Source organism: Danio rerio, chromosome 15 (genome assembly GCF_052040795.2).
Source record: "Danio rerio strain M-AB ecotype USA chromosome 15, GRCz13ab, whole genome shotgun sequence".
NCBI classification, from domain to species: Eukaryota; Metazoa; Chordata; class Actinopteri; order Cypriniformes; family Danionidae; genus Danio; species Danio rerio.
The window spans coordinates 27,258,243-27,271,461 of record NC_141035.1 but is presented as its reverse complement, the minus strand read 5'-3'; the positions used below and the strand labels follow the sequence as shown (position 1 = coordinate 27,271,461).

Below are 13,219 nucleotides of genomic sequence, written 5' to 3'. Positions count from 1 at the left end.
TTCATGATAAATCGACACTACACAACAGAAATGTAGGTAAATAGTAATATTGTTTATTAGCCAGTTTAAAATGATGATCTCACATTTTCATGAAAAAGAGTAAATTTGCTACAACCTTTTTATGTGTATAAAGAAAGACAATACAGTGAATGAAGACTTTTACAGCAAACAATTGAATAAAAAGTTTTTTTTTTTAATTATACAATCACATATAAAAAATGTGGAATCATATCTATTAACAATTATGCAACTTTAAAGTTCAGTAGAATAATAATTAGGCTTTTATTATCAAACATATCCATCCAGAGTTTTCAAAAGGATGATATTACATTAATTACATTGCAAATACAGTAAAGATTTCATCCCTGGTGTGCAAGAAAACATGTCACTTCTTGGGAAACTGGTGCAAATGATTAAGGGATAGTTCATGCAGAGTAAAAAGTCTGTCGTCGTTCCCTTAGACCTCAACCTGAGTTTCTTTTTTCAGTTAAACACAAAGCACTTTTGGAAAATGATGGTAACCATTGACATCCATAGTATTTATTTTCATAACAAAAAAGTTGGTAGTTATGTTTGAGAAAGCAGGGAAACTACTATAACTCTTTTAATCGTTAATAAAAAACAATTTGTACCTCACAACACAGGAAGCACTGAATAGCTAATGCTGTCATTTTACACGAAGATGCCTAATGATTGGGAACGCATGGAAATCTTGTGAATTGGTACAGCGTGTCATTCAGCAAAATCATTTTGATAATATTCATCAGCTGCATCATCATCTGTGAACATAAAAGTCACATGATCATTTGTTCAAGATGGAGATTTACTCCTAAATGATCGTTCTTGGAGCGTGATGCAGCAGGCACTTTGAGAAGTACTGAGCAAGTTAAGTAACTTCAAATGTAGTTATTGATATGAGGATGATCTCTGCACTTTGCATTTATGAATTCCTTTCCAAACAGTCATTATTAATTATGGAGACACTAAAATGATACAGTAAATGCTCAGTTAATGGAGAGCAGTAGTTTATTAACCATTGTAAATAGACATAAACATCCATATCTGAAATCACACCTCTCAGAAACTCCCCATTTTCACATGTAGATCACCAGATCTTTGCGAAGGATGCAGCAGGAGGAGACGGCAGTAATGAAAGACAGATGTAGAAAAGGAGTGATGTGACATCAATTTCTGCGATGCTGTACTTTAAACCCCCAGGCAAGAGCTCATATATCTGCACAAAACAGACAGTGTAAACATGAAGCATTTGAGACTGGACCAAAGTATAGGCAGTGCTTTGATTTTGCCTTGTTTAGGTGTGTTTGATTAAAAAGGGAAAACATTTCAGGACTTAACTTGCCCACTCCTGGACTGGATATACAGTGTGCCAAATACTGCTGACCCACACTCTCACGTCATTTAATACATTTAGACACAGACATGCACAGAGCAGTCATCTCACTTATATTCAGTCACACATATGCTTCTGTTCTTTAAAGCTATCCCTTACCTTTTTGCTGATTTTCGTCCTAGAATGAGAGAAAATTTTAAGAAGATTAGACATTTTGAAGTAAATGAGTCAGTAGGTCCAGACAAAATCTTAATAAACAAGATTTATACGGAATGATTTTAGGAGTATCATAACTAAAAACTCAATTTATTACATGAAAAAATAATATAATGTTTACAATGCAAATCCAATTAGATAAAATTTATTTGGTAAACAAAGCAAGTCTCATATATCTACAGAAAATATTACTTTACAAACTGTATCATAAATAAATCATATGAACATTTTCATATTAATTAATAATATTACTTAAATTAATTGAAAAACTGAATAAATATAAATTTACACACATTTACACAAGTTAATAAACAGAACCAATGATGGGCTAAAAATCTGCGGAATTCTGCTCGCGCAGATTCCGTGTGGCCCGACTGATTAGTAAATAAATAAGGGATAATTCACCCAAAAATGTAATTATTTACTCACGCCTTACTTGTTTCAAGCTTGTTTAACATTCTTCTGTCGAACACAAAGATATTCTGAAGAAAGCTGAAAGCCTGTAACCACTGACTTCCAAAGTATTTGTATTTCTAAGGTTACAGACTTTCTATTTTCAAAATATCTTTTTAAATGTTCAACAGTAGAAAGAAAGTCAAACAGTTTTGGAACGCGCATCATGATTTTGCCAAGTACGATGTGATCCTGGAATATCATTTTTATTTGAAAATGTAATTATAGCTATTCCCTACCCCTAAACCCAACCATAACTGTAAATTATTCCCCAAATCAGAGGGGAATAATAGTTGAAGAACAATCATGTAGAAGTGCATAAACCTAACCGTAAGCCTAAACTTAACTTAAACTGTAAACGTATCGCCTAATTTTAATTGGCTGAATGGAATGTTGTTACAGTATCAACATAGATGTTAATCTATGTTGCAGATATCCATGTTAATCACATGGGCACCACATGGGCTCAGGACTACATGTCCTACTTGGTAAAATCAGGTCGACGGGTTTGGAACCACTTGTGGGTAAGCAAATAATGAGTACAATTTCATCTCTTTAAGATTACGTTGATAAAGAATGACATTTTATTGAAATTCTTTATTGATTGTCAAATTTTTCTCGATTGTTCAAAATGTTCAAGTTTTTTTTTTTTTTACTAGAAAAAATACATTTAAAAAGTATAAATGTAAGTTTCTCTATGCACTTTAATTAAAAGATTAAAAATTGGATTATTTTATTTATTTTAGTATAAATATTAATATATATTTTTAAATATATTATGTAAAAAACTTAGGTTATATCTGGTTATATTTTTCTTTATTTTGGTTTGTATGTTTGTTCATAATAAACAAGGTTGCAAATGAGTGCATCAAACTAGTTTTGGTAAAAAAATAAAATTAAACCAAAAAATTGAAGAAAATTTTCTAAAACTTAAATTGATTATTTTCTAAAACATAAAATTTGTAATCAACAAATTTCTTACCTGCAAAAATACGTGGAATATAATGCATTATTAACAGCATGGAAATTATAAACCCAAAGACTGCGAAATACCACATGGTAGAGTCAGTTTCTGTAATCAAAAAAAAAAAAAAACAGAGTATTTAATAGTGCTGTAAATATGATATAATGATAATTACAACCCCAAATCAGCAAAAGTTGGTACAGTATGGAAAACACAAATAAACAACGAACGTAGTTATTTCCTAAATGACTTTGACTCGTATTTGATAGCAGAGAAAAAACACAACATGAACACAAACTGTGTTTTGTCTGTTCAACTTCATTTCATTTTTAAATAAACTTCCTTTTCTGTCATTTAGAGCTGCAACACATTCCAGAAAAAGTTGTGACAGGAGCAATTTAGGACTGGTAATCAAGTAAATTGGTTAAATAATGATGTGATTTGAAACAAATGATGTCAAGAGGTGATTGTAATTATGATTCGGTACAAAAGCAGCATCCAAGAAAGGTCTAGTCCTTTAAGAGCTGAGATGGGCTGAGTATCGCCAGTTTGCCAACAAATACGTGAAAAAACTTTCAACAGTGCATAACATAATTAACAGAGTCAAGAAATCTCGATGAATTTCCGTGCATAAAGGACAAGGGCACAAGTTTAAGCTAAACTACCGTAATCTCTGATCAACCAGGTGGCACTGCATCAAAAATCGTCATTCATCTATGAGCGATATCAACACATTGGCTCAGGACTACTTTGGTAAACTTTTGTCAATTACCACAATACATAGTTACATTCACAAATGCCAGTTAAAACTGTACTGTGCCAAAAGCAAGCCATATGTTAACAGTGTCCAGAAGCGTTTTCAATTTCTCTGGGCTCGGAGACATCTGGGATGGACCATCACACAGTGGAAACATGTACTGTGGTCAGATGAAACAGTACTTCAGGTCATTTTTGGGAGAAATGGACATTGTGTGCTTCGGAGCAAAGAAGAAAAAGATAATCCAGATTGTTACCAGCAACAAGTCAAAAATCCAGGGTCTGTCATGGTATGGGGTTGTGTCAGTGCCCTTGGCAAAGGCACTTCTGTCATGGCACCATTAATGCTGAAAAGTACATAGAGATTTTGAAGCACAATATGCTGCCTTCTTTTCCAGGGACGCTCATGCATATTTCCAGACGACAATGCGAATACACATTCTGCACATATTACAAAGTCCTGGCTGCAGAGGTAGGGGTGCTTGACTGGCCTGCCTGCAGTCCCGACCTGTCTCCAATAGAGACTGTGTGGCAAAATGCGACAATGAGGATACCGCACTGTTGCCCACCTAAAGGCTTGTTTGCAGGAAGAATGGGACAAAATTACACCTGAAACATTTCATCACTTGGTGCCTTCAGTCCTCAAACGCCTTTTAAGTGTTGTAAAAAAGGAATGGCAACACTACAAAATGGCAAATGATTTACTGTTCAAACTTTTTTTTTAATTTGTTGCAAGAAACAAATTTGGAATACGTGAATGTTTACAAAAATAAAAGTAAAAATCATGAGGAAAACATTAAATAACGTGGTGTTGTATCATCTGCAATGAAATACAAGTCAAAGTACATTTAGAAATCACTTTCTTTTTTACTTGCAATTTCCATACTGTCCCAACTTTTTCTGATTTGGGGTTGTGGATTTACCGCCTTGTGGTTGGTTTCATTGTTTAAGATAAGGAACATTTATGGACTTTAATGTTTGTGCAAATAATTCTGGAAATAAATTAGGTTCACCTGTAACTACAAGGAAAAAACTCTTGTTGATTGGGTTGAGCAAAGACTTATGGGAAACACTGCAGGTGTACTGATATCCAGAGTTCTCCAAGCCAGGCTCTAGATAGAGGAAGGCTGAGATCGAATATGTGCCATCTTGATTAAGCCGATGACTGGAGTGCCGAACATTCAGGAATGAAGGCATAGGGTTTTCTCTGTGTCTCTCAAGATACCACTCAATGTTTACATCCAGGGGATAGTAGCTTTCTGCATCACAGATCACCTTCTTGTCCTGACCAGCTGCCATAGCCAAGGTGTTGGGCACATTTAGAGACACACGAGGCTGTTCTGTAGAGTAACACACACACACACACACACACACACACACGCGCGCACACACGTGCACACGCGCACGCACACACACACGTACACACACACACACACACACACGTACACACAAACACGTACACACACACACGTACACACACACGTACACACACACGTACACACACACAGAAAATAAACTTTAGTTGTCTTGTACACACAGTAATCTCCAATCCAGTCTGTCTTACAATCTTCTACAGAAATAAGACATTTGGATGATCTTTTTGTCTGTGCTTCACCATGCACTACATCACTCTATGGAGAAAAAGATTTGAATATCTTTTCAGTTCCACAGAAGATTTGGAAATATATAAAGGTGAACAAATATTTTGTAATATTCGAAAATGCATTTTCTTCTAGGTGATTTAGGCCGTATTGAACGTAAAAGGCAGTGACTAACAGTAAATATAAACTTGATGTTAAAGCAGTGGTATCAAAAAAAAACAAAAACATTTTGTTAAACATGCAGTTGTTAATTTTTTTAAAAGTTTTTTTAAGTTAAATCTAAGACTTTAAGACATTTTTAGGATTATTATGAATGAAATTTTAGACTGATTAAGGGCTAGAGGCTAAGAAATTTTTCAAATGTCCCAGATCAAAATATATATATAAATCATAGTTTAATACATTAAGCAATACAATAATAAGTTAATAATGAAAAAGTCAAATATTTTAGATGTTTCATAGCAAAATATTATAAATATTGTGTAAAAACAAGCCAGCTTTACTTGTATCCATACGTTTTTTTTCCAACATAAACTTTCCTTAAAATAAAAAAATAAATAAAATGTTTTAATAAACATTAGTTTATAATAAACTAAATCTATGCACAACAATCTGTCCAGGTCGGTGTCCTCAGCAGTAAGTACATGAAAAACTTTTAAACAAATGTTATTGTGAGGAAAATAATTAACCCATCATGATAAATAGTTACATTTTGTAACTCTAAACTTTTTTAAATCTAACCTTTTTTTTTTTTAACTCTAACTTTTTTTTTCCTCTAAACTTTTTAAATAAATAGTTTAAAGTTTTATTGAGATGGATTGTTGGTGATTGTATGGGTGTTGGCCAGATTGTGTAGCTTTACATGAACAAAAGAAAATGAAGACCTCTTTAAAAAAAGATGTAAGACCTAAACACAATATATCAGTAAATCTAAAACTGTTTAAGGTCTAACATTTGGATTTTGAGATTTAAGACACTGTAAGAGTTAAGACACTGCAGAAACCCTGTTTTATCTCTAAATTTGTTTTTATTAGATTTTTTTTTTTATCTTTGACCTATTGCCAAGTTGAAATCTGTCCTCTCTTTTAGTGATGCCTTCATCTCTTCTCATCTTGATTACTGCAGTGCATTGCATCTGGACAAGAATCAGAACTCTTTCTCTGGTCTGCAGCTAACCGGCACAAAAAAGTGACCTTATTACACCTATACTGGTTACATTACACTGGTTACCAATCCATAACAGAATTTAGTATGAAATGTTGTTAAATGTTTTTAAATCTCTCCATAACCTGCCCTGAGTATATTTCTGACCCAATTTGTCTACGTCAACCCTTGAAATCTTTTCACTCAAAGGATCAACTATGTCTGAAGGTGTTAGAGCTTTTTCCATGGCAGCTCCTAGACTTTGAAACAATTTTCCACTTTCCATAACAACATCTGTTTAGCTTTTAATCATGTTGTAAATTGTATGTATATTTAGCTGTTTGTATGTTTTTTATTTATGTACAGCACTTTGGTATCTACTGTGGTCGTTTTAAAGAGCTGAATTAATGTTATGCCTGACCAGAGAATATTTATTTATTGTTTTCTTTTTAAATGAAATGTTTTCAAGTCTATTTTTTATTAAACACATTCATTTATTAATTATTATAAACAATTAATTCCACTGATTTTCATTGTATTAAAATAAAACTGTAATATGGCAATGCCAATTTTTTTTTCATCACTTAAATATTTGTATAGTAAAAACTGACATACTATGAAGTGTTCTATTTAGTAATAAAACTGATCTTACCACTTATGCTAAAAGGAATATTATGGCTGCCATTGAGAGGAGGAATCTTCACAGAGCAGACATACGTGCCCTCACTGCGTTTTCTGACAGGCTGAAGTTTGAGCGATGCATTTCCACCTTCAATGGCCTTCACAGTCACTCCACTGCCTTCAGTCTTTCCAGTGAGACTGGAGTAGCTAAAAAGCTTTATGTGCTTGCCGTGACGCTGCAGTTTCCACTCCACTGTTGCTTTAGGTAGTTTATGATCCACTGCAAACTGACAGTGCAGCTCTGGCTCCTTTGAGAATCCCACCTCAACAGAGGGAGTACGGGTCAAAATAACCATTGCAGCTGGAAACATAAGGATGACAAGATGACAATAAATGAATAAAGAAGTAAGTAAATCTCCCATTAAATACTTTGGCTGAAGTCATTTTTACATTTACAACAAAACAATAACTCTTTTTATTTTATTTTAGCCTTTTAATTGATGTTCTGTTATTAGAATATACAGTGCATCTGGAAAGTATTCATAGCGCTTCACTCTTTCCACATTTTTAATCGTTACAGCCTTATTCCAAAATGGATTAAATTCAATTACTTCCTCAAAATTCTACACACAATACCCCATGATGACAATGTGAAAAAAAAGATGTTTTGAAATTTATTCAAATTTATAAAAAAAAAAACAAAAACAAAAAAAAAACTGAAAAATCACATGTACATAAGTATTTACAGCCTTTGCTCAATACTTTGTTGATGCACCTTTGGCAGTAATTACAGCCTCAAGTCTTTTTAAATATGATGCCACAAGCTTGACACATCTGTCTTTGGGAATTTTTGCCCATTCCTCTTTGCATTACCTCTCAAGCTCTATCAGGTTGGATGGTAGGCAATGGTGTACAGCCATTTTCATATCTCTAGAGATGTTCTATAGGATTTAGGTCTGAGCTCTGGCTGGGCCACTCAAGGACATTCACCGAGTTGTTGTGAAGCCACTTCAATGATATTTTGGAATTGTGCTTTGGATCATTGTCCTGCTGGAAGATGAACTGTCGCCCCAGTCTGAGGTCAAGAGCACTCTGAAGCAGGCTTTCATTCAGGATGTGTCTGTACATGACTGCATTCATCTTTCCCTCTATCCTGACTAGTCTTCCTGTTCCTGCTACTGAAAAACATCCACACAGCATGATGCTGCTACCACCATGCTTCACAATGCCTGGTTTTCTCCAAACATAACGCCTGGCATTCAGTCCAAATAGTTATTTTAGTCTCATCAGACCAGAGAATTTTGTTTCTTATGGTCTGAGACTCCTTCAGATGCCATTTAGCAAATTCCTGCCAGAGAGTGGCTTCCGTCTGGCCACTTTACTATACAGGCCTAATTGGTGGATTGCTGCACAGATGCTTGTCCTTCGGTTAGGTTCTTCTCTCTCCACAGAAGAACACTGGAGCTCAGACAGAGTGACCATCGGGTTATTGATCACCTCCCTGACTAAGGCGCTTCTCAACTGATCACTCAGCTTAGATAGCCGGCCAGCTCTCGGAAGAGTCCTGGTGGCTCCAAACATCTTACACTTACGGATGACGAAGGCCACTGTGCTCATGGAAACTTTCAGAGCAGCACAATTTTTTCTTTAACTTTCCCCAGTCTTGTGCCTTGAGACAATCCTACCATTAGTGGGTATTGTGTGTAGAATTTTGAGAAATAAATCAATTTAATCCATTTTGGAATAAGGCTGTAGCATAAAAAAATTGGAAAAATGAAGATCTATAAATAATTTCAGGATGCACTGTATATATTTCTCATCAAGTAGTGCTTTCAGCCTTTTTTGATTTGTTAAAAAACAAATTGCAATTATAAAAATGCCTAATTATGATCAAGAATGTAATAATCTTTCAGTATTTACAGACTAAATCAAGAAAACCTACTTCCAAATAAAGAAAACAACCAATTAGATTTTTTTTTTGCATTTAAAATGTGAATTATGTCAATGATGTAGTGTAGTCGACGCATGCACTCAGGTGCTCGCAGTAACCAGAGTTCGATTCTCGCCTCGAGGTCCTATACTCTCTACAGTCCTATCCATTAAAGGTAAACCCAGGGAGAACATGCAAACTCCACAGAAGTGCCAACTGACCCAGCTGGGGCCCAAAAGAGGCCACTATGACACCCAAATCTATTTTGTATTTTGTAAAAAATATCAATATTATCAATTTTCTGTTCATTAAAACCAACTATACTTCTCATCGGAACAGCTTTTTATAAATGTTGATACTTATTCTAAAGTAAAAACTGTAAGAATGTACATATTTTTCTGTCTTTTTAAGGATAAATCAATAAAATTACTTGCATATCAATCATCGTTCATATTAACAACCAATTCATTATTTAGATTTAAAATGTAACTGATGCTCTATTTTTTTCAAGGGAAATATATTTTCATCATTTAGGTTTCTAAATAAAAACAATAAAAATGCAGTAACATTGTTAATATCTCATATACATTTAATTGTGTTGTTTTTCTCATGTTTTTAGGAAGAAAATACACCTGCTTCAGTGTTACCTGATGTTGTCAGGAGATCCCCATCACTGATTTTCATCCACTGTAGAAAGTCCAATTTTCCCTGAGCAGGAGTTGCAGGTGTGTGTCTGAGGAAGGTGGTGATGACGAACAAGCCTTGTGTATGACGTAATGTGCAGGTGAACCAGACGTCATACTCTTGTGCTCCTGCAACAGGCCAGCGCATTACTATTCCTCCAGTGCTGTATCTACGGATCTCACATTGTATCATGTTCTCACGTCCCTCTAAATAATGCCTCATATCCACTTCAGAGCCTAGGTGAAGCAAATGAACATGTATTGATTATTTAAAGAGGAAAGAGTGTAATAAGGTAACATTTTCAAATGACTTTTGCTCACCTGTGACGAGGAAGGTAATGGCGGGGTGTAAAGCACTGTCCCCATCTTTACCAAACTGAACTACAGCCTTTCTCTGGATATACTCAGTTTCTATGTGACCCTCTTTATTTACATGAACTTTCTCATCCATAAAACGGCAATGAGGCCAATGCACATCAGGAAGAGTCTGTGATCCACTTACACCTGGTTGAATCAGAAAATATAAATCCAATTTGCAATTTATTTTAAATGAAACCACAAACAACTAAAAATAGTAGTAAACAGACGATATCTAAACAACTTCATATAAACAGCTAGTCAAATGGTATTTCATGTATTTAAATTCATTTGTATCTAAATTTATAGATATTTAATTCTACAAATTTTATATTTATAATACATCGTATACATGCAGTAGACGAGAGCCCTACAGGAAGAAATTTAAAGGACTCAAAATAAGTCTACATCATTATAAGTCTAAATGATAAATACCTAAGCATAGTGCAAGAACAAGGCCTGCAAAAGTCCAAAACATAATCTTCCCCTATGGACAACCAGCCCACAAACGTCCGAAAACGGCCATGTAACTAAGCAGCATACTTTCTCTTTCGTTTCATGAAACTCTCGCGAGAAATAAACAAAGTAGAACCACCTTAACGTTTCCAAATGAAGGCGACAGAGCAGTGCGTCAAGCAGTTCAGCAATCTAGTTTAGCAACATTGCCTATACTATTGCCTTTTCTTTAGATACAAGTGCTTTAAAAAAAAAATACTAGTGCTTACTCATTAGACTAGTTCTTTTTAGTACTCATTGATTAGATAATACCTATTAAATAAATATTAGTACTTATGTATTAGATACTAGTAATTATTCATCATTAGATACTAGTACATATTTTAATTGTGACTAGTAACTATTCTGTTGTAACTAGTAATACATTTAACATTTTTCTATTGATTTTTATGGGGTCTGTCATTGAGATATCAACTATTCAGCTTTGACTTGCCATAATCTTAAGTTGTCTTCCCAATGAACTAAATCCATCTTTTCTTTCCTTGGGGTTGAATCGTACACCCTTAACCCTGTAAGACCTGACATCCCCATAACTGAGATGTTTATTAAACTATTAGGTAAAATAAATAAATAAATAATAATAATAAAAAATTACAAATACATTTTTTCCATGATATTTATTGTGTATCACATTTGATACATCAGGCATTTGTACAACTTTTTGCAAAAAAATATGATTATTTTAATTACAAACATTTTTTTCCCTAAACATTTTGACAAAAGAAAACATTTCAGGCAGTTTATCTCTCTTTTTTTTTTGTTACATTAAGCATTTTACAGTGTTTTATTATTTCACTTTGTGGTAGGCATACTAGTTTTAGTTCTTGTTCGAGCAAAGATGCACTTTAAATTTACACAGTACACAGAAGTAAGAAGTCAATGCTTGTGCATTGTTTTTTTTTTTTTTTATCTCTGCCAGGTTTCTCCATGTTGGAAAATGATCAGGATCATGCCTTCTAACATTAACTGCAGCTTGACCTTTTATGGGGTGCATGTTCAAGTACATGCCTAGGACTTTCTCAATCTCTTTGGCATTATAGACTTGCCATCTTTGAATACTGTTCAGTTTATTTGTTCTCCAGTGTCCTGTAGCATTTTATCAGTGGCAAACTATTTCAATACTGCACAAATACAGGGTCCAGAGTCCATAATAATAGATGGCAACTAATGTGCCTTAGAGCAGTTAGGGGAAGATGATCAGGAGGGATGGAGTCCTCAGGCCATGCATGATGATGATGGTCATTCAGACATGCTGTGAAGAGGAAGATTATCAAGAAAAATATAACACAATACAAACACAGGACACAGTCAGAAAGCAGTGGCTCTGAGTCCTATGTGCCTTCCTCAGCAGATGCAATTAACTCAACAAATGTACCATGATATTGTATTTTATCCATCTGTATTCTTTCCTTTTTGCATTGCCATTTGCTGACTGCTTTTCTGACCTGTCATGTTTATGTAGTTGGGACCTTTACTTCTGTGCTTGTCTAGACAACACTTTCTTCTTGATAATCTTCCTCGTCACTGCTGTCTGAAAGACCATCATCATGCATCGCCCGAGAAGTCCCGCTAACTTCTGTCACTTTAATTGCCATAGACTATTATGCTGATGACATTTTCAAGACACTTTGATTTTTCTATCATCTTCCTCTATTTTTTTGACATCTAAAAAACACATACATTGATCATATAGTTTATCTGTAATTATTTATTGTAAAAATACACAGAATGTATTTTAAATTGGTATTGCTATCACCTTATATTAATTTAATCATCCAAAAACAGTGTTTGCATTGCAGTAGGCATTATATTGATTACATTACAAAAATGTGACATGATTGTTCAGAAATAAAGCTCTGTATATGTTGTATCAAATTCAATATAGGATTTTCAACCTAATTTATTTGCAAAAAAAATAAATTAATTATTAAGTAAGTATGCTTTTTCAATCAAGAACCTTTATTTAATAAAATTAGTAACAATATAAATTTTATTCTTGCTATAACAACTTGAAATTAGCAAATAGTTTTTAGCCAAAAAGCATCCGAGTAATTCAATGAAAGTAGCTAGCCATTTTGAAAGGTTAAAACAAAGCCCTTCCACGGGCCTGCTGTGTCATGAAAATCCACAAGGGGGAGAATACAAGTATCGAATCATATACAACAGGTTATTAAACAAAGTATTCGCCAGGTTGATAATATATAGGTCTTAGATACTAGTGTATAAAATATGATACGTGCGGTTTTATAGGGTTAAAAATCATACTTTTTGTGTATGAAAAAAGGAAAGGTGTCTGGACGCAAACGTGATGCAGATGCAATCTGAGCGGCATGCAATGCTTTTTAATGGGCTCACCAAACCCACCGCTACCCCTCAAAGTGACGTCTCTAGCTCCATTGAGTTCCATTATTTAAAATTAATTCATTAAAATGAAAATAGTTCCAATCAGATGCATAACAAATCTTACAATAGGATATGCACATATTAGCATAAATCATGCAAGTAAAATAACAGAAAGAAAGAAGAAGAGTAAAAAATAAACAAAGAACAACAGAGGGTATACATAACAATTACCAAAGAGAAAAGGAGAGGAGTATATTTACAGTTCTGGTTGCCTACGAATTAAAT

At 34.1% G+C, this 13,219-nt stretch overlaps 1 protein-coding gene across 2 annotated transcripts; it reads right to left on the bottom strand.

Annotated features, from left to right (window-relative positions):
- Window positions 1–31: 31 nt before the first annotated feature.
- Window positions 32–10,791, bottom strand: si:ch211-108p6.4. 2 transcript variants are annotated; one of them, XM_087284209.1, is made up of 8 exons: window positions 10,511–10,791; window positions 10,040–10,222; window positions 9,683–9,955; window positions 7,137–7,466; window positions 4,754–5,080; window positions 3,003–3,092; window positions 1,511–1,529; window positions 32–1,234 (listed from the first exon to the last, which is right to left on the bottom strand). In XM_087284209.1, exons 1-8 carry the CDS (start codon window positions 10,551–10,553, stop codon window positions 1,207–1,209), a joined length of 1,293 nt encoding a protein of 430 aa, XP_087140335.1. In that variant the 5' UTR covers window positions 10,554–10,791; the 3' UTR covers window positions 32–1,206. The 2 variants fall into 2 exon arrangements, with proteins under 2 accessions (XP_087140335.1, XP_087140334.1); XM_087284208.1 differs by lacking the exon at window positions 1,511–1,529 and having other exon boundaries at window positions 2,992–3,092; window positions 10,511–10,660.
- Window positions 10,792–13,219: the final 2,428 nt, after the last annotated feature.